This window comes from Leptonychotes weddellii, chromosome 13, assembly GCF_054177405.1.
Source record: "Leptonychotes weddellii isolate Sample4059 chromosome 13, ASM5417740v2, whole genome shotgun sequence".
NCBI classification, from domain to species: Eukaryota; Metazoa; Chordata; class Mammalia; order Carnivora; family Phocidae; genus Leptonychotes; species Leptonychotes weddellii.
In genome coordinates this window covers 43,767,243-43,794,458 of record NC_138381.1, presented here as the reverse complement: position 1 = coordinate 43,794,458, position 27,216 = coordinate 43,767,243, and the positions used below count along the sequence as shown (strand labels likewise).

Genomic DNA, 27,216 nt, shown 5'->3' with positions numbered 1-27,216 from the left:
CTCACCATGTGGCCTGCTGTTTCCAAATGTGCATTTTGTCACCTCTTCCAATACTGTAAAGCAAGAGCAATCCGGGGACCCACCCCATTCCTCAGGGCCATGTCGACTTTTGGAGAAAGGTAGGTGAAGAAAGGAATCAAAACAAACCATGTGAACGTCCTGCCTCTTGCATCTTGGGCTTCGGGCTGGAAACTGACCAGCGAGGTGGAGCAAATAACAAAGCAAAATGGTACCAGGAACAGACCTCTGTGATTCACCACAGGCCAAAGGAACGCTTACTTCTCTAGCTCAACAAGCCCTTCCTTTTGCTCTGAAGAAAAGTAGGTAAGTGAGGCTCTGTCCTTGCAGAGCCTCCCCTTTACTCCCCATGCCAAACTCTGTGCTCATCTCCTCTGAGTCTTTGCAGCCTTGCCCCTCACCTGTCACTGCATCCGGTGTTTGTTGTCAGGGAGCTGCTGGTATTTAGGGTAGGACAGCTCACCCCATAGGATGCCAGGAATCTTGCGGGATATAGGCTCTGGCCTCTACAAACGAAATGCTGGAATTGCCCCCTAGACACTGTGACAGTGACACACTACCCACTCATGACCATCGCCCCAAGGGAGGGCAGTGTGGCCCCTGGTGCTGATTCACCATTTATTCATCTTCCACCATATTGCACGAGCTCTCCCCTGGTCATGCCTGTTCACCATGGCTTTCCCTCCCCCCACCGTAGGCCTGTCAGACTCGCACCCGTTCAACTCACCACGGTCCTTATTTGTACTGTACACCGTAAGCTTCATCGAACAGAAAGTAGCACATCTTCTTCTTCATGGAATTCTGACTCAGTCATTTATTAGACATGTGCCTTAAAGAGTAGCAGTAATCTTACTGTTGATTGAGCACGCACTTTGTGCCGGTCCTTTTCACTCCCTGCTTCTTTACAACAGCCTTGCAAAGTAGGTGTTCTCGAAAAAGTAACAGCAAACCCTTCAGGTTAGGGGTTCAGTGATCACCTGGGCGTGGCCGGCAGAGCTGCCCGCAAGAGACCTCATGAGGAGGCTTGCGTGACCTTACCAACCTGCTGTGGTCCCAGGATTGGCTGCACCTGAGAGCAGGCTTATTCCCTGTGGACACTAGGTGGTACCAGCTCACAGACCTCTGCGTGACCCAGAAGGCCGGTTCATTAATCTTACACAAATAATCGCCCCAGGGCCCAGATTATTTCAGTGTGACCAGCCTGTGAGCACATTTCCAGGGAGATCTGAATCAGCCATGGAAGGCTGTGTGCAAGTATGTCCTCTCATGGCCAGCTTGGATGGCCACTGTGGGGTTGGCCTTATTTTTCTATTTTTCTGGGCTTCCCTTGCTGACCTTTCTGATTGATGTATTCTTCCTTTGGCCATGGTCCATTTATTCATTTATTGAATCCTTTTATGTGACTAGGTGCTGGGATAAAGATGGGCCTGGTTCCTGTCTCCTGGAACTTAAAACCAAGAAGGGGGGACATGTTAAAATTTCACATACAACTAATTACCACTTTTAATTAAGGCTAAAGATGTTCGGTCAGGTGACTGCCAACTCTTCCTGGCTGAGAACTCATTCGGTTTCTGTAACGTAATCTGACTTCTCTGTGCTTTTGTCTGAGAACTGTTCATGTTTGTTTCATTCTGGAATGGTGCCTTTATTTCCAAGTTCTGGGGCCCCCTACTATGGTACCCAAGTACTTATCCCCATTTTATAGATAGGACCACTGATCCTCAAGAGTTATGGTCTCAAACATCAGCTTTGGACCAGAATGGGAATTTGAACACAAGTCTGTCCAGCCCTGGGACTTTCCATGACTCACTCTGGCCAATAGGCAAAACAAGTTCCATATCCAAAGCCATCTGTGAAATGGAGCTTTTATGATAACTGCCTCGCAGAGGTGAACTAAGACTCACAGGGTGACTGACTATACGAGGTCCAGCACAGCACCTCGCACAGAGGTAGATGGGGCCAACTTGTCAAGGACCCCAAATTTCTTTTTTTTCTTTTCTTAAGATTTTATTTATTTAACAGAGAGAGACACAGCGAGAGCGGGAACACAAGCAGGGGGAGTGGGAGAGAGAGAAGCAGGCTTCCCGCAGAGCAGGGAGCCCAACGCGGGGCTCGATCCCAGGACCCCGGGATCAAGACCTGAGCCAAAGGCAGTTGCTTAACGACTGAGCCACCCAGGCGCCCCAAGGACCCCAAATTTCTTAAGTAAACGCAATGTGGGGATCGCTGAGGAGAACTTGTGAGACTTGTAGTTTTCTGCTCGGGCGAATCACTCGCCTCGGTGAGCCTCTGCTTTTGTTCCTCTGTAGGATGGGGATTGCAAGTTACTACCGGTGTCGTTAACTTTGAAGATCACTGCATTTTACGCGGAGCTCATGGGAACACATTTTAACTTAAACTGCCCAGGAAGAGATCACCCGGACTATCTTTGTTTGATATCCTTATTAGAAATGCGTGGTCCTCCCCATCTTTGACACCTGGAGGAAATGCTAGCTGGCCACCAGGGTGCGGGGAGAGGGGTGGCCGTCGCTGCCTGGGTCTCCTTGACTCCCGCTGGGAGGGCCCCGTGTGTTACAGGGGCGATGGCACAGGGTGGCCGGCTCGCTCAGCTCTCCTGCTGCTTGCCCCAGAGGAAGCAGCAAAGTGTGTTTAGGGGGATCACAGGGCATAAACTTTAGATCTTTGACATGAATAAACTCTCCTCCTTCAGACTTTACAAATGAGGAAACCAAGGTGCAGTAAGGTTAATTTTCTGTAACAAAAAAACACCGGGTCCTTTGTAATGCCTGACAGAAAAAAGAATATGCCTGTTTCTGTAGCATATTCTGCTTAAGAACTCACACAAGAAACTACGAACACCATTCAAAATAATTGTAATTTAGCAGCAGGATGAAGAAGCAGTTCTGCTTTGTAAATTTTTTGATGAGTAGACATCCTATTCATGAATAACTGCCACTTAGGATTGTTTTTATTAAGTATTGGGAAATCACTATACTCAAGTAATGAAAGTATTTATACTGGTAAATTATATACATACATACTTTACGGTACTTTAGTTATGCCTGTATTAACTAATACCTTTCTGCTGGAGTTCTCGGTGTGACTGGGACACAAATCCTAGCATTGCAGGGGTGGGAAGGATTTCAGAGATGACGTGGCCTGGCCTCCTTGCTTCATAGCTGGGGCCCCTCGGGCACAGGGGTGGATGCCCAGCAGAACCAGCAGCTCCAGAACCCAGTACTCCAGCCACCTTAGCCCGTTGACTTTGTGGTTTCTGGTCGCCATTTTTCTGTTGTGCTTATGCACGTGGACTGAGCCACAGGCGCCTGATTATTCCAGACAAGCGTAAACCCCCCTGCTAAAAGGAATGGTGTCCAGCTCCAACTTCATCATAAGGAAGTTTTAAAAACAGGAAACTCAGAAGTTCATCCAGTGTGTACTTGAACCTCTTTTACGAGGAAAGCATCTATCAGGATGGCCTTATCTCTTTCCGGCTCTGTTTTCTGGCTTCTCCTGCTGCGCTGGAGCTTCCCAAGTCTGGCTCTCAAGTCTTGGCTGGCCCTGACCCCAAAGCTTTGTTCTTGGTTTTAAACTGAACTGAGCACTTACTTTGGCTCCTGACATCAGTTGACCACAGCAGACAGGCCAGTCTCAGGAGAGGTTTTACTATTTATTCGTTCACTTACTCATGTGTTTCTTCTGCCGCTATGGGTACAAGGCCTTGATGGAGGCTGGGAGGGTATAGGGATGAGTAAGACCCACTCTTCAGGAGCTTATTATCGAGCTGGAAGCCAGACATGTAAACAACCAAACCAGCACAACTTGGGAGTCCCAGAGAAGTGCTACGGAGTGCTTTAACTGCCCCCAGATCTTTTATCAACGCCCACATTTATATTGTATCTGCTATTGGCAGTAAAAGCCAAGAGGTTGCTGTGTAAGTCTCCATCCCCTCCCAAGGATATTGCCACCCCTGCCTGCCTCCTGAGTAGAAATTCAGGCACTACTACCGCATAGCAGGATTCACTCATTCTCCCCACAGACCCTTTCAAACCTACTATGTGCCAGGCACTGTTCTAAGCAGTAGGCATACAGTGGTGAACGTGAAAATGTCTCTTGACTCGTCACCCTCTGAGGGTAGGAGACAACTAACCAGCTAGTAAAGACACTGACCATCAGATGCAAGAACAAACAATGAAGTGAGTCCTCAGCAGTGTGCAACTGGAGCACAGAGGAAGGTGCTCAGGGAACTCAGGGATCAGGGAGTGCTCCCCAGAGACAGCAACTCTTAATCAAGACTTAGAAGTATGAGGTCTTGGAGAAGCGGAGAAGGATTTTCCAGCCTCACCGTTGACTTCTGAGGATATAAGGTGGTCTGGCCCCTTGGGAACTTCTTGGGGGTGGGGTGGGGTGGGGATTCTCTGTAACGCCTGGCACGTTGAGAGAATTGGGTAGAGCACCATCCCCGCGGGACCCCTGTTGCTGACCCACACTGCAGCAGTTTGCCTTAGGTAGTGAGGGGAGGGGGTAGAGACAGAAGTGAGCTGTCCTGGATGTCACAGCCACAGGCCCATCACTCAGCCTGCCCCAGGTCTCAGTTCGTACAGTGTGGAGGTTTGACTAGACTCTCCAAAGATCCTGCACACTCCATTCTCATCCTTGTCAATTTTGCTAATGTGGAAGCTGTTAAGTCTAGTTGAATGAGGAGTTTATGAATGAGGCGTGCTGTTCACACTTGCCATCCACCGACAATCAGCTGCTTTTAGAGCTCCTATCTGAATAATGATTCTCCATTCAATTTTTTAAAATTTGAGGGTTTTTTGTTTGTTTTTCTAAGCACAGGTCTGGTGACTTTGCAGTTTTGTTTGGTACATGGTCTCCCGGTGTGGGCTCATTTGGGGTCATTTTGCATGCCATCAGGCTTATACTTCCAAGCTGACAGTAGAATCATTAACAGTGATTTCTAGAGCTCCTGCTTGAAGCAGACTGCCCTGGTTGTTTAGCAAGTACTGTACTCTTCAAACTGTTCTTTCCTGCCTTGATTCATAGATAAGGATACTTGAGAAAAAGAGCCTATTTCCTTAGGATTCGCTGATTAGGTAGTCCCACATCTGTGTGAACACAGTAACGGTAGGAACACAAGCTGAAGCATAAATAAGGCTTATGGTATGTCAGGCGCCATGCTAAGGGCTTTTTATACATTTGCTCATTTAATCTTCGCCAGAAGCTCATGAGGTAGGTTCTGGAATTCTCAGTTTGCGGGTACGAGGTTGGGGCAGACTGGCGTAGCAGTGGTGGCCAAGGTAGGAGGGAGGATGGGCAGGCAGACCGCAGGCTCAGTGAGGTGCTGTGTTCTCTGCTTTGGGGCAGACAGACCCCACAGGAGCAGTTCCCAAAGCACTGACGCATAGCTGAGAGCTGAGTGTGTATTTTTTTTCGCCGTCATGCCCTGTGGCTCTGCCTGCTGGCTCAGGACCAGTGACCGGTGCGGGACGCTGGCTGGCTAGTGCGTATCTGGGTGCTGGTGGAGCTCTGTGTATGTGCCCTAGGAGGGCCACGTCCTGGGGACCCAGTGGCCTTGGTGCTGGGTGGTGACCTTCCAAAGGCTTTGGAGGTTGCCACTTCACCCTGCAGCCTGGCTCCTCCAAGGGCAAACCCCAGGCATCTCTGGGTGGAGTCTTGGGTGAAAATAATCTGTGATTCCCCTCATCTGAATGTTTGTTGGCTAGAGAATAGGAGGGTCCATAGAGAGTGGGGAGGAGGTCGCATGATGCCGGTATCAGCGTGGTGCGACACCCAGGCTGCTTGTGGGCATCGCTGGTTCAGGATCCTGAAGTGCTGCTTGCTCAGGTCTCCCCAGTACCCACCCAGCGCTGGCCAGGTCACCCCACAAACACCACCAGGAAGCGATTCAGGGACTGGTAAGGGTCGTCTTCCTGTCTTTACACCATGCTGGAAAATGCTGCTCTTTGAGAAATTGTGCTAAGTAGTTACATTAGCACCGAACATGTCTTTCCTTCACAAAAGGATTGGTGACAGGGCTTTTTTTTTTTTTTTTTAAATAGGCTTTCTTGCTTGCTTAATGAGCTCTCTTCTTTCTTAAAATATCATTTGATTTACAGAGTTTGCGTGCATACAGCACTTCAAGAAATCATCTGTTAGATAAAACAAGATGCTTCTAATAACTGTCCTTCGTTCCTGCTCTTCCAGTTTAGCAACTCAGAGTCTTGCCGTGGCTCTGATGGGCATGGAGGGATGGAGTGCAGGGTGGGATACGCTCAGACAACAGGATCCTCCCTGACTGTTAGGGGGAGGCAGTGGACTTAGGGTGGTCCACAGAATGTCCAGGAAAGAGAAAGTATAGACACCGGGAGCGACCCAGTGGGAGGCAGTGCAGCTGGGACAAACATGCGGCCACGCTCTGGGCTTCTCCTGTGGAAACGCTGCTGTGGATGTCTCCACCCCACAGTTGCCAGAAGCTCTGACCCCCGGCTCCACTCCATGTTACTTCTGCCTCCAGCCTCCACGTGAGGGCTTGGGCTCAGCTGAACGTAGGCCGCCTCTGGGCGTCTGGGAAATGTAGTCTTTGGCCTTCCTGGATACTGTGGGCCCATCTGCCGTCTCTGCCATTAGTGGCTCACTGGAGAATCCACCTGTCCCCACACTGAATCTGTGGAGGCCACCAAAGGACCCCAGGCCTTAACCCGGCATCAGTCCCAGGAGGGAACCCTCAGGATGTAAGGGTCCCTTTACTCTGCCCCACCCCCCACCCTCTGCAAATATGCTTCCCTGAAAGAGGAAACTCTTAGTGTTTTCAAACAGGTGTGTAGTTTGTAAAGAAATAGAGGGAAATGGCAGAAAGGAACAAAAAGATAGACCTTGCATTTACCCAGGTAAATACTCATTCCAGTGTTCATTCTTTCCCAAACTTCTAAATTTCCCAGTGGCTGTCTTTTGGTTTCATCCTGAAGAACTTGCTCTTCCTTTACTATTTCTTTAGTATGGATCCATTGCTTCAAGTTTTTTTGTTTTTTTTAAGATTATATTTATTTATTTGACAGAGAAACAGCGAGAGAGGGAACACAAGCAGGGGGAGTGGGAGAGGGAGAAGCAGGGAGACCGATGCGGGACTCGATCCCAGGACCCTGGGATCATGACCTGAGCCGAAGGCAGTCGCTTAACCGAGTGAGCCACCCAGGCGCCCCCATTGCTTCAAGTTTTACCGGAAAATGTCTTTGTTTCACTTTCATTTTGTTTTTATTTATTTATTTTTTTCAATTTTATTGAGAAGACAGTGTCTAATCAGACTCTATACATCTCCAAATCCCAGGCAAAAGCAGCACCCCCAGCCCTGCAGCCTCCCAGCCCTGGGCCCGAGACTTGTGCTCCCAGCCCCCTCGGTTCTCACCAGTGCCACTGCGGACTCCTGACCACAGCCCTCAGTCGGGACTAGTGTTGAGTTTAGGAAATAGGACCAAAGTCAGATACATGGGAGCCCTTGCACCCTGGATGCTTGTCGTTTTTGCAGCTCTAGGTTTATGACCCCTGCTGAAAGCCTCTTTTGTGGTTTTCTAGACTAGTGAGCACAGAGACAGGGCCTTAGGCTCTGGCCTCATTTCTCCTCTCAGACCCATCTTCTTCCCATGGCCTCTCTTTTTTTTTTTTTTTTAAAGATTTTATTTATTTATTTGAGAGAGAGAGAATGAGAGACAGAGAGCACGAGAGGGAAGAGAGTCAGAGGGAGAAGCAGACTCCCCGCCGAGCAGGGAGCCCGATGTGGGACTCAATCCCGGGACTCCAGGATCATGACCTGAGCCGAAGGCAGTCGCTTAACCAACTGAGCCACCCAGGCGCCCCCCATGGCCTCTCTTGTTGGCCTTAGTAGGATGCCCGGCTCCATGACAGGTTCTCCTTGCCTTTGGGGCATTTATACTTGGTGCAGAGTTTGAAAGACTATTCTTGCCTCGCATACTGGAGCTTCTTACTGATGGAACTCAGACCTCTCCTCCAGGGCCCTTTCTTAGGCCACCCTCATAGTCCCCCCCCTAATGCCCTGCCTCAAGGCCCTAAGAGGCCACTCGTGTTCCATGGTACCCTTAGGCCTGTCTGAGCACTTAACAAATACATTTTAACGTCTTTGTAATTTATCCTTAACCCTCCTTGAGGGTGGATTGTCTTAGTTCTCAAGGCATCACTCACACTGCAGTGTGCATAGTAGACACTGTATTTGTTGAATGAATGATACAAATGGTATTTCTGAGGACTGTGTCTCTAGACTTTGGAGAATGCCTAATTTTATGACTATATCATTGCCCCCCAAAATGATGGCCAGACTGTCTGCCTCAGCAGGAGCAGGTGCTCCCTGGGGTCCTCAGCCTGGCACCCCATCACTGTGGGCATCTTGATAGGAATGGCAGCACTGGACGGGCAGTCAGAGGAGGGGCCTGGAAGATGCCAACAAGGATGATTGGTCATGGATCTCTGCGCCCTGCTTTTCTGCAAATAACTGTCATGGCCACAATGAAAGCTGCTAAGTCTATGGTGACTAAAGGTGGGGTCAGGGTGAACCCAGATGCAGGTGCTAAGCTCCAGCTAGGTTCCCTCCCCTGACCTACCCAGCCAGACGACTCCTCAACATGTTAGCTTCATCAACACCATGGGTCACTTGTGCTGTGCTCCTTGAGTTGCTCACAAATACTAACACCCCAAATATTAAACCCAGGAATGCCAAGGGCCTTTTGCTGATGTCACACCTGGTCTGCCCAAGCCCCATCAGAGTTTCCTGGCTTTCAGCTGGCTGGCTTTTCCAGCCCTTGATCAACATGTGATTTTCCTTTCATATATACTGCTTTTGCTTAAAGCAAGGGACATCTTTGAGTTGACTTTTGCACAGAGTTAGAAGGGGTTAGAAGGGGTTGGTTTTCCCAGGCCCAGTACTACCCATGGGGCAGTGGGGAGCTTCATCTTGTCACTGGTGCCCTTTCCATGTTGGGTGAAGTGAAGCTCTGCCTTGGTCCTTCCCACCACACACTGACACCTTCACATAGTGGTGTGTGGTCTGGTCCTCACTGTCTGGCCTTTTCTGGGGCCCAGTATGGCCATGTCTAATCAGGCACATGTGTTGGGAAGATGTTAGGATTTACTTGCATGCTTAGACTGAAGACTGGCTTACAGGCTGCGCTAACTCCTTTCAAGTAAATTGCAGTTGGGCCCGAGTCCCACTAATCATTAACAAGGGTGAGTTGTCATCATTCATAACAGCGGGACTGTGGGCTGAGCTCAATGAGCAAAAACCACTTGCAAGGGTGTAGAAGCCCCTCCTGGACATGAGGGCATTGCCACTTCTCGGGGTATCCCCAGGCTAACTCACTAAAGGATACGTGACCCAGAAGATTCGCCACGTGCTATTTCACGAGTTCAGGGGTAAGGAGCACACTTCAACTCCAAAGATAGATCTTTAGAGCTGGAAGGGACTTGGAGACTGTTCAGTCCTGTGGTTTTCAGACTTTTTTTTTTGCTGAAGAAACCATTCCTCCAATACAAGTTTACGCAGAATGCCCATAAATAAAATAGCTAACCACAGTTATTCCAGAAAAGTGAGTGGGAATGAGAAGCCCACTCATTTTCACTCCATTCTTCATGGTCCCAGTAGGAAAACCACAGTCCTCCATCCTGTCTTTGGTGCTGAGGGGCATCTGAAGCCAAGGAGCATAGGATGCGTGGGACAGAGCTGGCGGTCAGGCAGAATCCTCAGTCCCAGCACATTAATTAGCTTTGCTGGTCCCAGGCCCACTCATCTGTAAAACTGGCTATGATGTCAGCCTCGGAGTTTTTGAGAGTATTAAATATGAAAGCTCTGAGCAGCCTGCCAGGCCGTACGTAGTAGATACTCATTAAATGTTCACTTCGGTTCCGTTTTTGTCGAGTCACAGAGTTATTTCATTGTTCTTTTTAAGTCTGCCCCAACACAGCAAATCTCAGTCCCATTTTTGATGAGTTATCCGGCCCTGTTTCTACAAACACAAGGGATTCATCTTCAGATCTGCTTTTACCTGGTCTTTAAATTGTTTTCCTTAGTGGTACATGCTTATTTTTAAAAATCTAAAATGTGTGTGAAAATGAAAGGAAGGTACAACTTACTGAGCCCTTACCTCCTGAACAAAACCTTCATTAATATTTTGGCCTATTTCCTTCCAGTCTTTTTTTTCTCTCTCTTATCCCCTAGTGCATGTGCTTGTATGGAATATGAGGAGCTGATTGTTTTGTTTTGAACTCTCTTGCTGGTGAGAAGAAGCTTTGCCAAATCCCACCTTTCAAAACAAGCTATTGGAAGCTGGTCACTGAGAAGAGGAACAGATGTTGCCCATCTCTTTCACTATAACTGTAACATCAAACCTTCCCATAGCTGTAAACACTCTTCTCAGATTAAGCTTGTAAATTATACTATTTTCTGGGAAGAGTCCCAGCCTTAAACCAGCTCCCCTTCTCTCAACCACCAGTTTGCCAAGGCCCGATGGAGTCTTTTTGCCTTTTATCCACATGAGTCACTGCCTTCTCTTTTCTAGTGTGGATCTGTGGTTTGGCTTGGCAACCCTTTGCTTACAAAATAAATTGCAAGTAAGTTTCCCGACTCTCTTAAGTAGGCAGACCCCACTTGATAAACAGCTCAGCCACACCTCTACCTAAGACCACTGCTCTCTCCTCTTGGGCCTCGGCCCTGTCCTCTGGGCTGCTGTGCTATCACCCTGGGGTCAGGAGCTGCCAAGGAATCTATGGGTTCAGAAGTAGAGGGGAGAAATTGTGAGACAGGAACATCTTAGGAGTGAGGATCCTGGGGTCCTGAGAAGGAAAAGGAGGTCCAGAGAGGGAAGTGGAAATAATGCAAACTTGACCGCCTTTAAAATGTTGCTGAAGGTCAGCCCCAAACCAGGAAACTATGAGAGAGACTCCACTTTTTCCTGTTTCTTCACCCTCTTACACATCTCTGACCTGTTGCTCCTGAAACCAGAACTCTTGCTTTACTATGGGGCTAGTTCGGTGACATTAAGGCTAAAAGAGCACACTGTAGGCTGATCTCCATTTGCAACATCATTTCAGTGGGAAATGCGTTCTCAGTTCCAGAAGGCCAACTCAAAAGCTTTGGAACACAGCCCGCTGGTGAGTGAGAGACTACAGGCCTTGTATTGAGGGCCAGTCCCAGGACTGTCTCTGCATACGGGGACTGACACAAGTGCCCAGGTGCACTTTATTTACTGAAACTGGTATCAGTAGGTATTTCTGTATATAGGGATCCAATCAGAAGGAAGTAGCAGTGAACCCAGTTAACTTGTGACTCAGGGTTATGTAAAATAACCACGCCGGATGATTCCAGCATGATGATGTGTGTGTAGGAACGGACCCATTCAGATAACCAGACCTGACTGAATGGTAGTGACTGGGTTCGCTTACTACGGATATATATGAGACCATGTGGTGAAGAACATGGCTTCGCAGCGTAGCACAAGCTACCTCTGGGGGCATGTTTTAACATAGCAGTGTCCAGGGTTGCCTGGGTGGCTCAGTCATTTGAGTGTCCGACTCTTGATTTCAGCTCAGGTTTTGATCTCAGGGTCATCAGATCGAGCTCCAAATTGGCTCCACACTCAGCAGGGAGACTGCTTGAGATTCTCTGCCTCTCCCTCTATGTCCCCCACCTCCCCTCTCGCTCTCTCTCAAATAAATCTTTTTTTTTTTTTTAAGATTTTATTTATTTGCTAGAGAAAGAGCACAAGCAGGGGGAGCGGCAGGCAGAGAGAGAAGCAGGCTCCCCACTGAGCAGGGAGCCCGATGCGGGGCTCCATCCCAGGACCCTGAGATCATAACCTGAGCCGAAGGCAGACACTTAACCGACTGAGCCATCCAGGTGTCCCAATAAATAAATAAATCTTAAAAAAATAAATAAAATAGCAGTGCCCACGTGGTATTTGTTTATGTCCTTCTTAGCTTTTGGCATGGGGGCATTTCAGATGAGGTCATCTTCTTGGGTCCGTTTCCTGAGTGTTGATTGTTTTGTGACATAGAGAACAGCTGCTTCTAAGAGGGGGCCTGGAAGCCTAAATGCCCCCTGCCATTCCCCTCTTCCTCCCTACCCACTTACCCCCTGCACATCTCTTTTCGTTGTGGAAAATTACACATTCACAAATTGTGTTTCTTTCCTCACACCAACCATATTCCCACACAGACAGATTCTGGAATGATCTCATGGATGAATCATGCCGTTATCCAGCTATAAGAGCTGCCTTTAGACAAAGATTTTGGTGTAAGCTACATTAAGTCCCCTTCATTGTCTGCCAGTTAACCTTGAGGGGATGGCTTATCGATGGAGTGCTGAGTGTGAGGGGCAGGACTTGTAGACTAAAAGCCGCTTTGATTTCACTTTTTCCTGTCAGCCCTGGGCTTTGTCCCATTGACTGAACTGTGGTGGTGTAACGCTCTGCTCTGATACAAGTAAGCAGACCCAATCCAAGATGTCAGCTGTATTGTATCTAAAGAGGCGAGAAATAGGACTTCCTAAACTATGATAGATGCTTGTATCACTGAGTTCCAGTTGATGCATAATCTCTTAATTAAAACTAGCTCACAAGTGGTATTTCCTAATCAGCTTTCAAGTTTTGCTCTCTGCAGCAAATCTCCCTTTTTTTTTCCTGAAAGATCTGGAAATCCTATTAATATTTAACTGGCTTTTAAATTGTTTATGCATCAAAGTGTTCAAACTGTTGTCCCTTAATGAGCAAGTGCCCAGTGATGCTTCTGTTTGGCATTCCAAGGTCTCAAGTTTAGAGCACCATTAAATGATCACGAGTGGCAGTCAGGCCATCTTGGAGGCTGAAAGCCCTGGAAACTAGTTAATTGGATTACTCACACAGTTCCATCTACTTTCCAGGTGTTAAGTATTTAAATCATATCTTTTTTTTATTAGTAACATTGGTTCAGTAATCATATGTTCCTTAAGGAGAAGGCCTTACCTTAAACTCCTTATTTAATTTTTTTTCTTTTTTAAAGATTTTGTCAGAGAGAGGGCGCGTGCAAGCACACACAAGCAGGGGAGGAGGGGCAGAGGGAGAGGCAGGCTCCCCGTGGAGCAGGGAGCCCCATGCGGGACTCCATCCCAGGACCCCAGGATCATGACCTGAACCGAAGGCAGACACTTAACCGACTGAGCCACCCAGGCACCCCGAAACTTCTTGTTATTTAATAGGGAATCTTGTTTGATCAGTTCCATGCATTATGGCTCCTTGAGCATCAGAAAAGGTAATGAAAGATCATTTTGCCCGTTACACTGGATGAAATCAGGAGTTGGCCGTAGTGTGGTTACAGTGACCTAGGTAATCCCCTTTGGGCACCAGGATATCTAGATTGGCCATCTGCTCTGACCAGATGATTCCACAACTGCAAAATCATGTGTATTTGCTCTTTGCCGTGGGAGCTGAAACTAAGACACGTCCAGGGGGTTTCCAACCAAGTCACAGGCTTTCAAGGAGAGCTACATTCAGTGAATTGCGGGGCCATCCTATGAAGAGTAGGGTTTCGCTCCACAAAGAACCTCTATTTTTGCCCCTTGCTTAAGGGTATAACTGCTGCTTGGCTGTCTCCCCAAATGCATTTTCATCTTGTTTTCACTGCCTCCCCCATCTTCTGTGAGCCCCTACCCCGACCCCCTTAAACCATCTCCCATCCATCCCCATCCCCACCGGCCAGACTTTGTAAGAAAACCTTTGTGCTGGGTTTTCAAAGTGTGTCTGTTGCTTACAGCCTCTGCAAAAGAAACTTGAATAGATGAGAAATGAGCTCTTGCAGCTAAGTAGGTCTGAGCTATAGCGTCACCCGGGCCTGCGGAAGAGAAGAAAACAGACCCTTGCATTGTCCATGGTTCCTGACCCCTGGTTCTGTTAGTGCAACAGTCCAAATGAGATCCTTCCCTAGGACCTGCCTAGCCACGTTCGTCTGTGAGTGCAAGCTACAGCGTGTAAACCGTAATGCACACGGTTTTGGCCACTATCCACATCTGGTATTTGAACTTGCCTTCATGCCATTTTTAGAAGGAGGTGGAACATAAATAAATTAATATTTGGACTCTACATGTATCTGGGAAAAATAATCTCCTAGGCTTTTCAAAGAAACTGGAAAGTCCGACTTCAGTCTGCTTTCAATTACTTACAGCTGCAGCTCCGTGTTCCCCAGCTCTCTCCTGCTTCTGGAGGGTTAATGCTGGCTTTTGAGCCAAACCGGTATTTCTTGTTTTCATACACCATTTTAATGAGAATTCAGAATAATGATGTTATAAAGAAAACATCAAGATTTTATCACTACTCCCCAGGGACTTCTGCTTAATCCTTTTTCACTGGAGTTTTGGGGTTTTTTTAATATATTTTTTTAAGATTTTATTTATTTATTAGAGAGAGACAGGCAGGCAGAGGGAGAAGCAGGCTCCTTGCTGAGCAAGGAGCCCGATGTGGGACTCGATCCCAGGACCCTGAGATCATGACCTGAGCTGAAGACAGACGCCTAACTGACTGAGCCACCCAGGCGTCCCTTCACTGGAGTTTTTAAAAGCTGTTTTCTGGGTGAAGCAGCTGCACCATTCACAGTTCCCCTCAAACGGGGGCATCCGGGGCCATGGGTCTCTTGCTTGCTTTTCACTCAGGGGTAAGTCCTGAGCAGTTACCTTATCTGTAAATCAGGTGGCGCCATGTGAAATCGCTGCGTACGTAGGTCAAAATGGGCAAATAACAGCATTTTCGTGTGGCTCGTGTTAATACGAGGCTGCAGCAGAGCACTTAGCTAAGGAACCAGCACTGGTGAGACAGCAAAGAGCCAGGCTGCCTGGCTCCTTCAAGTAAATACTACACATCAGACATCGTGTGTATCTGGACAGAAACATGGAATGTCCCTGGCTGCAGCCAGCTCTCCATTCAGGAGCACTCTTAAAATGGGCATATTTTAATATCCTTATTTCTTTGGGTTTTTTTTTTTTTTAAGATTTTATTCATTTATTTGACAGAGACACAGCGAGAGAGGGAACACAAGCAGGGGGAGTGGGAGAGGGAGAAGCAGGCTTCCTGCTGAGCGGGGAGCCTGATGCGGGGCTTGATCCCAGGACCCTGGGATCATGACCTGAGCCGAAGGCAGATGCTTAACGACTGAGCCACCCAGGTGCTCCTTCTCTGGGTTTTCTTACCCCATGAAGATGGGCCCTGCTTTTAAATTAGTTTCAGCCCTAAATAACATTCTCTGTCTGGCAAAATGGAAACAAGGAGACAGTTGTTTGGGAGTTGGGAATTTGAGGCACGTGCTTGCCGGGGTGCTCTTCAGGCAAGGAGGACGTCCCGGAAGCGAGCCGGAGAGACTTTCATGAAATGCAAGGCGCTGCACTCTTTGTACCTGCTCCCCCCCTGGGCTGCCACGGCCGTCCCCTTTCTCCTTGCCCTTCACGGCTACTTTTGCCTCGTTGCCTGGTTCAGGTTCTTGCTCTGTTGGCATTTCCCTTTGTGAGGGCCAGCATCCCGGACGGCTCCCGTAGGAGGCAGGGCAGCAGGGTGGGTGGTCTCTGGCATGTGCCATCCCCGGGTTCTGGTGGCCTCGCTGAGCCCCACTCTGCTCCCCGCCTGCTTGCGTGGCCCTTCTAGCTGCAGATTTAAGATCCATACCTGGAATGCAGGTCTCTGTTCACAGGGCATGTTTATAAAGTGACGTGATTTCAGTCATCCTGGACCTCACAGTCCCGCGCAGAGGAGGCACATCCCGAGAGTACTCCCATTGCTCAGAATATGCTTGGAGCTCTGGATGGGATGGTCTGCACCTTCTAACGGAGTGTTTACAGCTCTGTGAGTTACTGTTCTGCACCATCCCTAGGGGGTGAGCTTGATGCCTGGAATTACCTGAAGTCATTTACACTCATTTACAGTCCATCAGTGGGCAGGGGGGAGCACTGATTCAAGTAATAGTGTTCAGAGCAAAAATATGTATAAATACAAAGGTTGCAGACTGGGATGGGTTGGTTATTGGCTTTTTTTGCGTGACTTTAGTGTTGATTCCCAGGGGGGCTCCAGAAAGTTTTGAGCATGGCAATACCATGGCGTCCTAAGGAGACTACCTTTAAAAAATGCAGTACTTACTGGATGCAGATTTTGGCTATTCCCTTTTTTTTTTAAATATTTGAGTGAGAGCATGCGCAAGCAGTGGGGAGGGGCAGAAGGAGAGGGACAAGCAGACTCCCCCCCCCCCCCGCCAACCCCGAGCACGGAGCCCACTCAGGTTTTGATCCCAGGACCCCGAGATCATGACCTGAGCCGAAAATCAGATGCCTAACCGACTGAGCCACCCAGGTGCCCCATAGCTATTTCTTTTAAAAACTGTCATTAATCACACTTCTGCATTAGAGGTAGGCTTACAGAGCCAGTGATTGCTCAACTAAATCAGAGAAGCCGTTTTCCTTCCCAGAAGGGGAGGTTCCTTGTCTGTTCCCTCACTCACCCGGCTCCTTCTCTTTTTCCTTGAATTCTTTATCTTCTGCCTGGGAGAGGCTTGTCTTTACATATTGTTTGGTCTTGCTTAGGTTGTGGGAGCCAGCCCCTGAATGTGGTGCCTCTCTCCAGGCCACACAGCAAGAACGCTGCGAGCCTGAGATGACTTTTGACTAACAAGCACCGCATTCTAGAGCCAGAAACTGGAAGACAGTCCTTCCCAAACATGGCTGCATTTTAGAATCCCCTGGCAAGTGTTTAAAACTGACACCCAGGTTGCACCCCATACCAACTGAAACAATGTCTGCGGGTGGGGTCCAGGCTGCGGTAGTTTGTCAGAGATCCCCAGGTGATTCTAATCAGCATCCAAGCCCGAGGACCACTGCAAGGAGGGGGATTATCCTTGACAATGTGAGCAGTTACACCTGAGCGTAACCACAGCCAGCTCAGTCTTGCATCTCTCAGGCAACGTGAGGTGCTAGAAACAGCCCTGGATGCAAAACCAGTCTCTACAGCCTACCATCCTGGTGACCTTGGCAAGCCACTTAGCCTCCTGTGGGCTTTTCCTCTGTGAAATAAGATAATAGCAATACCTGTCTGATAGGGTCATGTTAAGGGATGGCAGAGACGATGCGTGGAAGTCTTCGTAAATTACGAAGTGCTGTGTAAATGTCTGATAATACTGGAGATTCTTTTATAGAAAGATGATCGTGTTCCGGGTCCCCTGGCGAGGAGGCTGGGGTGACTGTGGTGGCATTAATCCCTTCATTACCAGCAGTACTCCTGGGAACCGTTTAGGACAAGAATTGATTTCTTTTGTCTAATAAAGGGGGCGGCCAGGAGAGGTGGTCTCTGCCAGCTTTAAAATGAAACCAACAGCCAGAGCCTAAGAGAACCAACCATTGCCCCGTGATGCCCAGGGAATGCTCCCTGGCTTCCTGTTAGCAGACTGTGAGCTGAGGGGCCTTGTACAGAGGAACATTGGTCGTCCATCAGCTTCTGAGCCTGCCTTTCATCTGCAGGCTTTCCGTTTGGTTGCATTTCATTTATATCAAAGTGGATGAAACAAGGTGGTGCTAGCGGGCCCCCAGGGTCAGAGGGATATCCTGTTGGCCAGGGCCTGCGTGCTCGTTTTCGTCAGTGCGACTGTGGTGTCTTGTGTAGTAGACATCGTCGTGGCTCTTTTGAGTACAAACCAAAGCATTTTTTTCTTGGGCTTGTCCTCTCCAGGGATTTGAAGTTGGATGGAGGGAAGCAGTCCACAGGTGCCGTGAGCTTGAAAGAGATCATTGGCCTTGAAGGTGTGGAGCTGGGAGCTGATGGGAAGGTAAGGCTTCCTAGCTTCCAATCGGCAAGTCTCTGCCGACACCACCAGGGTCAGGACTCGGAGGCAGCGTGACAGACCACGACCCTTGCTCACGGTGGCGGAACCAGGTCTGGGGCCAGCCCGTCCCCTCTTCCCTAGCGTGCCCTCGGAAACCCACTGAGCCAGTGAGGAAATAGCGGCAGAGTATTTCTCCCCCAGTGCTATTTATGATGGAATGCCGGATACTGATGAGTATCCCACACACCCGTGCATGTTCTGGAATCGAGTGGCTTGAGCATGCATTAATTGATGGTGTCAGCAAGCTATATTCCCGCTACTAGAAAGTTTGTTTTGGGGGGGGTGGGGGAGGGAGGCTTCCCACGGTCCTGAGAAGCTGAGTCTTTCAGACTCAGTGAGCACCTAGCAGGAGAGCTGTTACATTCCTCCTTACCTGCAGTCCAGTGAGCTGCTGTGTGGAAGTCTGAGTGAGGGGTGAAAGTTCAAAGAGGAACTTGACCTTTTTGTGCTGGATCCCAGTAATCTTTGTAAACCCTTCAAAAGCCTGTTTATGGAGATGAAGCAAGTATTTGGGGAAGCCATCTCAGGGTGGCTTGCTGTCAGCTGAAGCTGCTGGGGCAGCTAGTGACCTCCCCACCTCCCCCCTGCCAGAACAGCTGGTCACCACTGTGCCCGGATGTCATCAGCCCCGAGCCCACGAGCAGGGGTATATGGGCCGTGCTTCTCCAAGTAGGTGGAAAGAAAAACACTTGTTTTGTATCCATTTCTGAAGGTTGAGTGTTCACACAGGATTGAGGGAGGTGAGCTAGAGACCAGCATCAGAGATCTCATCTGCCAACAGAACATACAGCAGGCCACAGCCCCTTATCAGACACTCTTGGGGTCTGATGTGTTCTGGAATTCTGCACTTGGTGGGGTATAAAGCTCGTGTGGTGTTCAAAAAAAAAAAAAAGCCAATGCGCTATGTGCCTCGTGTATTATACAACATCCCAGTGCTTCTGGGATAGTTCTCAAACACAGTGATGTTTCTACCATATAACATGAATATTCACACAAAGTGCAATAAATTAAAACTATACGTAGCCTCAAATTAGTTGAGTTTAGGTTTTGGCACAAATAAATACCAAAACAGATTTCATCTCAGATCTCATTGGATTTTAGAAGTACGGATGTAAGAATATGAATGCAAACCTATCACTGCCTGGGAGTAATCCATCTTGTCCGTTTTCGTCTTCACCTTTTAGACTGTTTCTTACACCCAATTTCTGTTACCCACAAATGCCTTCGGAGCCCGGAGAAATACCATAGACTCCACGTCCTCCTTCTCCCAGTTCCGTAACCTGAGCCACCGCAGCCTCTCCATAGGACGTGCAAGCAGCACCCAGGGGAGCCTAGACACAGGTAACCTTGGGCGGGGCCGGGGCCGGCAGCGCGTGGAGAAGGGTGCCTCGGTGCACCGTGTGGGCTGGGTCTCCCTGTGTGCAGAGTGGAGGACGGGTGCCTCTGGATGGAGCATGAACCCATCCCATGGGCCACGTGACTTTGGGGCAAGCCCGATTTCAGGCCATACAGGTTCACAGCCAGGCCACAGGGGGACCTCACCAATGAGATGTTTCAGCCACCAACTCCCGAGCTCCCACAAGGAGAAATGCCAAGGCCATCTGTAGCGTGCAGATATGGTTGGACCGCCCCCTCCCTCCACCCTCTCCCACCACTCAGCTCCTTATCTCACCCTGGTTCTTGCCAATATTTTCCCAGTGTTCCGATTTGGATCAGGTGTGAGAACTTTTTGTGATTCTCGTGGCCTGTGAGTGTGAAGGAGGGCTTGCTTGCTTCTAGTTTTGCCTCTACAAACCTTTGTAAGACTCAAACAAGGGAGAAAACTCCAGAGAAACTCCAGGTGAAGGGGGGAAATTGCTCAGGCCTGTGCGGGTGCTGAGTTTGGAAGCACTGTCCTTCGGTTCCCACAAGCTCTGGCCGTTGACAGCTGTTTGCCCTGGCGCCACTCTGATCTGTGGACGGACACAGCAGCCTGCCTGGAAGCTTTCACACCAGAAACATGCGGCTCACGGGGCAGGACTTGAGTTACTCGTTTGATCTGCAGGTTCAGCAAATGCGCCTTCTTGGTGCCCCATTTTGTAACCCGAGTGCTCGCTTCAGGTCGGGGGGAGTGATACATAATTTTCTAAAGTGGAAAAACTGTGAGAATGTTAAGTATTTGGTGACCCCCCTTGTGCAGGGGATACCCTTCACTGGCATGTAGGGATGTCTCCTGAGGGGCAGAGTGTGCGGTGTGACTCTGGGCTCAACGACCTGAGGCCAGCCTTGCTTCAGTCTAACTTTAGTCTTGGCATCCGCCCTCCTGCTTCTGCTTCAGGGAGTCTGGGGCCTCTATTGATTATTCTGTGTGTGATCCTCAGGTAGCGACCTGGGAGACTTTATGGACTATGACCCAAATCTCCTGGATGACCCCCAGTGGCCTTGTGGCAAGCACAAACGAGTTCTGATCTTTCCTTCGTACATGGTGAGTAGTGGTGGAGAGACAGTCTGCTCACCCCCTCAGCCTCACCCCTGCTGCCCCTCAGGCATGCTCACCCTAACAGGCGGCTGCTCTCTGGCCTCAGGGGGCTGGTTCAAACACTGCGCGGCCTGGGGAGCTTCTAGGGGATTCCCCAGTGTAGGTTGCTCACAGAAGGCCCAGCACGGGCTGGTCCTGGGTTCTTCTCGTCACCTGGCCTGCATACACCACTTTGGTCAGGGACCCTCACCTCTTGGGGGACACACCTGAGCTCCTACATCTGTAGACCCCACTAGGGGAGGGTCAGGCCCCTCGGGTTCAGCTCTGTTTGGAGTTCCCTGGTGACTGTAGGCCTCCACGTGCACTCCAGGCAAACTGGGCACTGGGCTCCGGATGACAGAATTCTCTCCTGGGAGAGTGAAGGTAGGCCACTCTGGGCGTTAAATGCAAAACCTTTACTTGCCGTTTTTGCTTCATAGACTCTTCCTGTTTTTCCCTTTGTGTAATTTTGGTTTCTGCTTTTGGCTGACCACCATTTCCCACCACTTGGTCTGCCGTTTCTCCAGATGCCCGTGGGGCCTGTCTGGGTCCTGTGTACTTTCTTGGGGCAGAATTGCCCCAACTCAGTGGCAGGCGGATCCCGGGCAGCCGTGGGAGAAGGGGAGAGCTGGGCTTGTGGGAAAGCTGCCAGGCCAGGCCTGCCGCACATGGCATCAGGCAGGAGAACACCAACCCAGAATGCTCCCACCACCTCCCTGAAAGGCCCAGAGGGGGCGGGCGCAGCTCAAAACATCCCGCTCCGGTTCCCTTGCTCCTCCCCAGCCCGTGCCATTCATAGCAGCCCCAGCCTCTTCTGGGCTCTTGTGTCTGCAGAGGCCAGAGTGGGACCCCGTTTACTCAGAGGGTCCCTGAACACTCACTCTGAACTGAGAGGTCTCAGCACTGGGGTTCCACCCTCCAGCCTCGCTTTCTTCCCTGAACATTTGGCAAGTAGCTGCCGTCAGACACCAGGCAGAGGTCCTTGGCAGTTGCTTCCAGCAAAAATCCTATTCTAATACACTATGCTGAGTCAGCATGAATTACCAAAGGCATTGAGTTTAAAATTGCCCCTGCTTCTCACTCTCCCATCCTTATTTCCCACCTCCTAACACGAAAAGCAGAACCAGAGCCATGTATGTTTTTTTTCCCCACTCCGAGACCTGTTAAGATTAGTTGTTACTTTTACAACGCCAGGCCGTATTCATGTAAGCTAGCACATAATAAGTGTTTAATAAATGACCAGAATTGCCGCCCTAATGTGAAGGAGGAAGCAACTGAAACGTCATGACTTGTGTAAGAATAGGATTCTTTATGCTGTTCATTGCTTTACTTACTAAGTAATGGTCAGGAAACTGTGGCTTGGGGAGTCTGAGTGAGGCCGTCACAGTTGACAGACAGGAAGTGGGGGCTGAGGCTGGTGCTCTTCTCACTTGGCCTGGGACTCCCACATCCCTCAGCAGTCAGTGGCAGAACGGCCGACCTCGGGGGAGGACTCTTTGGGCCAACAGTTTAACAGATTTCTAAGTAACCAAGAGAATAAGAGAGGGCACTATTTTTGACCGACTGGGGTTTGGCAGGGAGCTCTTCTCTGGGCTATGTCATGTCTGGCGATAACATGGACCTCTCCTGTAGGCCTGGTGGCAGTCTGGTGCCAGATCTTATTTTTTTCTTTAAGTGATTTCACTGAGCCTCAAGGTTCTGGGTCGCAGACTACATCACGTGCCTGTGCACACAGGGCATTTTCCTCCTTGGGCACTGTGCTAGATGACTTGCCAAGTCAGCATATATGTCCTGTCCTCCGTGTTGTATGTTCCCAACTGGCTCATTTTTCATTTTCCCAGGTTGCATCTGCAGCCCCTGCTTCCTGTAATAGTATGTGTTTTAGAGAATGAAATGGCTCGTGAACCGCATTTTCTGGTCAGTTCCATAAGATGTACATCTCTTCTTCTGGCCGCAGAGATTTGTACTTTGATCAGATATGGGACAGCCACTTTTCAGCATTCTCTGTCACTGCCATGCATGTCTTGTGTTACAGAGAGCCTCAGACTGGCTCCCAGGAGACTTCTCCAGAAGCAGGCATGGATTATAGGGCTGTTTCACATGCAAACTTGCTCAAGTACGCATGGGGGTTTTGGTTTTGGTTGGTTTGCTTGAAGATACAGAATTTGTCCACTAAGCCAGTACTGACTGAGGCCCTACTGTGTGCCAGGCCAGATGCTTCCTTATATAGTGGAGAACAAACCGGCCACAATCCCCATTTTCCTCAGCCTTACAGCAGGTGGGGAAGTCAGATGGTGAGCAAGCAGACAAGTCACTGCGGTCATGAGGAGGGTGAAGAAAAGTGGTAGGAGATGATGGGGGCAGGGTAGGGGGGTGAAGGTGGGAGGTCTACCTCCAGGAAGGTTCCCCTGAAGAAATGGCATTGAAGGTGAGTATGAGGGGTAAGAAGGAGCAGCCATTCCAGGCCTTGGTGGGAAAGGCCCATGTGCAAGACCCTGTCTCGTGAAGGGGGGTGAAAGAGGGAGAGTGTATCAAATCAGTATTTTTAACAATGACAGTCACTGTCCTTCCCTCTACATGCATACACACACACACACACACACACACACACAGAGAGAGAGAGAGAGAAGGCAAGCCCAGAGAATGATGATCCTGACAGATTTTCCATACTTACTCGACCCCAGGCACACGGAGCTGTGCTTGTAATAGGCACAGACTACCAGGGTAAACAGAGCTACACGGTTACTTGACCCAGGCTGTTGAAAACCTCCTTTGAAGGTCTAGGGCCCATCTTGGCCTGTGGGTGGGTGGGAGGCACTCTGCCTAGACAAACTCACCCAGCTTAGAGCTTTTCTCCTGGGATGTGAACCCTCATCACTGGCAGGGCACCCCCTGCAGGTGGACGTCAGACCTGTGCGAAGCCTATGAGGCCCGGGCTCCTCTGTCCCCTCCCCAAGGGCTTCCTGTCAGTGGCCTTTGCTGGAAGGCTGGGCAAGGGTGCGGCCAGGTGCCAGGCTGACTATGCGCAGCACTGCCGACCGCCCTTCATATTGGCCTTCGAGGCCTGTGGGGGTCCTGCTGCCTAAGCCTATGCCTGCCTCCCTTAGGTTGCCAACGCAGCTCAGGGGAGGCCAGCCCAGTGAAGGCCTCAAGCCTGAGAACCAGGGGCTGTGGCATTTCAGGGTCTGAGATGTTCATGCGGCCTCTGCAGAATCAAGCAGGCCAGAAAGTGATGCGCTAAACCTCTCGCCCCATCGCATCCCCCAGCCACTATTTATTTGTTTTCTCTTTTCGTATTAAGTTGTAATTTATGTATGATCAAACACACACATTTTAAGTGCAGTTCCATGAATTTTGTCACCTCTGCTTCAGTCAAGATAGAACATTTCTTTCCCCATAGAAAGTTCCCTCCTGTCCATGCTGTTCTGACTTGTGTCACCACAGTTATTCTAGCGCTTTATGCAAGTGGAATCATAAACTATGTGCTTTTTAAATTTTTTTTTTGGTTCTTCTTCCTTAATAGAATAGGTGAGATTCACTCATGTTGCACATATCAGTAGTTTGGGTTTTTTTAAATTGCCGAGTTAGGGTTCCCTTGTAAGGACATACCCCAGTTTATTTATCTCCACTCCTATTGATGGACATTTGGGTGGTTTCCTGGGTAGGGATACCATGAATATTGCTGCCATGGGCATTCTTATACAAGTGTTGCGTGGACATATATTTTCATTTCTCCTGGGTAAATAACCCAGGAGCGGGCTTTCTGGGTCCTAGTGTAGCTGATGTTAACCCGCCAGGATGTGGTTGGATGAGTATTTTCATTCATGTGTGTTCTAAGTACCAGATAAAAAGGCCACTCGTGGTCACAGTTGCCATGCCTTCAAAAGTGGGAGAGTTCCAGAGGCAAACATTTCCCTGAGGCCTAGAAGGAAGCCTGTCAGGTACAGAGTTTAAGTGGCAGCCGTTTAAAGCTGACCTTGCATTCGGAGTGACACTGGTTTTTAACTTTCATCTGTGCAAGTCACTCCCACTATTAGCCGCTGTGAAAGGGCAAAGGGGAAATTTTGAAGTAAAAAAAAAAAATTCGTGGGACAAGTCTAGAAACCCCAGTCGCAGCTGCCCCTGTGGTTTTGGCCCTGAAGCTTCTAGACGGTGACCACAGAGTAGGAAAGTATGTTGAGCCTCCTGGCTACATGCAGGTTCTCGTAGGGCCTTAGCTTAATGATGGTGTTTCTCAGTGCGGTGAGGGCGGGCGCGAGGCCTCGAGTCCGAACCGGCTGCTTCCTGCTCTGTGCGCTGCCTGCCTTGTAATTAAAGTTTGGCCAGAAAGTGGTTGTTTATCATTAGAACCTGGCAGCTGAAGTCAGTAGTGGTTTTGTTTTTTCTTCCTTTTCTGGGTGTGGAGAGCAATTAAGAGGAGAAAGTAAGCAAAAGAGCTGACTGAGATAATGCCAACAAAGTTAATGTTATTTGAATGCGTGTCTGGATCCTTTTCCTTCTCAGGAAGAAATCCCTCTCAAACTATTTTGACATCAGAAGGAAAACCGACTAATAACCTTTATGATATCTGTAGGTATATAAATCTCGAGAGGACATCTCTTGGATTGATCTTCTTGATAAAGTGCCTATTCACTACTCCTAGAAAAACTCCTCCTCCTTACCCCCAGACCTCCCCAGTGTTGTGGGAATATGTCTTAGAACTTTTTCGGCACAGTATGAGATGGCTGAGCAGTGGGAAATTTAAGACTCAATAAAAGGAAGGCTAAGTCAACTTTCTGTGTGGCAGGCAGTTGGGCTCTGGTTTCCCTCACCATATTTCTTTTCCACTGAAAGCCATTTTGATGACGTAGGTACTTACCTGTCTGCAGGGTGGGTTTGTAGAGAAGCTAAAGCAGCTTGAGCCCCAGGGGATACTCCCTTGTAAGGCTCCTTCCAGGGCCCTCAGGTTTCAAGGTGCTTGAAGCTCATTCAGTTTAGGAAAAATAATAAGTCATTACAATAACACCATTGTTAGGCCTCTCCTGAGACTTGGAAGGGCTTTAGAGCTTCCCCAGCTCTACGGACAGTCTGCCAGGCACCTGCATAGGAGCTGAGCAGTGGGATCTCTGAGGCCCGCCAGCTTTTGGTGCAAGTGTTAAAATAAAATGCCTTCTTAAATGCCCTATTACATTGTGGTGGGTTTGTTTTCTGGCTTTCTGGCTTTTTTGGGTTGTGTGTATGTGACAGCTTTATTGGATATAATTCACATAGCATACAGTTCACTTTATTTTAAAGTGTATAGGGCCGCCTTGGCTGGCTCAGTCGGTGGAGCATGCTACTTACTCTTGGTCCAGGGGTTGAGTTCAAGCCCCACATTGGGCGTAGAGCCCACTAAAAATAGAAAATAAATAAGTGTATAATTAAGTGGTTTTTAGGACATTCACAAAGTTGTGCAGCCATCACCATAATTAATTTCAGGACATTTTCATCATCCCCAGAAGAAGCTCCTGTACCCTCAGCCCTCCACCCCCTAAGCCCTAGGCAACCACTAATCTACTTTCTGTCTCTGTAGACTTGGCTATTCTGGACATTTCGTAAAAATGGAATCATACACTATGTGGTCTTTTGTGTCTGGCTTTTACTTAGATAATGTTTTCAGGGTTCATCCACGTTGTAGCGTGTATCAGTGTTGTGGTTTTCTTTTCATCTTTTCTTATATAAAAAGAATACAAAATGAAATAATTAGCTTTACATTTATGCAAGGTGCTGTAGCATCTGCTTCCTTTCTATGTGTTTGTCTCAGATTTTCAGTGACCATTTTGTGGTCTTAACATGGTGCCCCGTACACAGTTCTTCAGCTCCTGCTCTGAGGCAACCACTTAAGAAGCATGTATTTAGAAGTGCATCCAAATTGTGTGTGTGTGTGAGAGTGTGAGTGAACTCAGGGCCACACCCACCCAGAGTCCTCTGAAGTGAGTGAAGACACAGTTCTCGAAGTTTCTGTAGTACCACATAAATATTTGACAAATACCTGAAACTGTGGGCCTGCTTTTGCACCTCCTGGTAAATCCACACTGGCAGCATAAACCTGAAGCAAAAGCAGTTTTTCCTGTGTTTCTCTCCTTGATTTGCAAACGATTTCATTTTAGTGAGGGAAACTGAAGAGCTGCCCCCCTCAGGGCTAGGAAGGGAGAGTAAATCCAGGGTTATGGATTTGGAATCCGATGGGTAGAAATAGCACCAAATGCTGCCCCAGGCTGTGAAGGCCTTCCGCTCATTCCCACAGTTTTCCTTGTGATTTACTTGTCCTCTTACTGAAAGGGGAAAATGCCGAGAAGAGCCAAAATGCCCAGCTGTTCGTGGTTAGGTGGATGGAGCGAGGGCTGCCGCTCTGCTTAACGACCTGAGCGAGCATGGAACGTCTGCGTTCCAGTGCCCGGCTGAGCTTGGGGGGCCGGCGTGGTCAGGCAGGAGGACCCCGGCCATGCGGGGGCTGTGTGGGGGGCCGCCTGTGTGGGGGGCCGTTGGGGCTGGAAGGAGCTGCAGGGAGCACTGCCTGATAGCCCTCCTTCCTTTGGAATGTTCTGCCCCAGGAGCTCCCGTGACCCAGAGGGGAACCGTAGCTGAGTCTAGAGCAAGCGCACATCTGTTCCGAGCTGCTCGTAAGAATGCCCGGGGAGATGTGCAGGGCCGGAGAATAGGGAAGACAGGAGGGACTTACCAGCCCCCAAAGTGGAAGCACCTTTTATACTGTTTCAGTTGAAACCAGACCAGCAGCCTGTCAGCTCTGAGCTCCTCTTTGTTCTCCAGCATTGTTATTGGGGTATAGGTACCCCCCA

General features: G+C 49.1%; 1 protein-coding gene across 2 annotated transcripts in view; it reads left to right on the top strand.

The window, feature by feature from the left end:
* The window catches only part of CABLES1 (Cdk5 and Abl enzyme substrate 1), a 110,415-nt gene that overhangs the window by 70,824 nt on the left and 12,375 nt on the right, over positions 1-27,216 (top strand). For both annotated transcript variants that reach the window (XM_081801510.1, XM_081801509.1), the window contains 3 exons: positions 17,748-17,844; positions 19,086-19,242; positions 20,262-20,365. In XM_081801510.1, the coding sequence (XP_081657636.1) occupies positions 17,748-17,844; positions 19,086-19,242; positions 20,262-20,365 (358 nt within the window). The remainder of the gene's footprint in view (positions 1-17,747; positions 17,845-19,085; positions 19,243-20,261; positions 20,366-27,216) is intronic.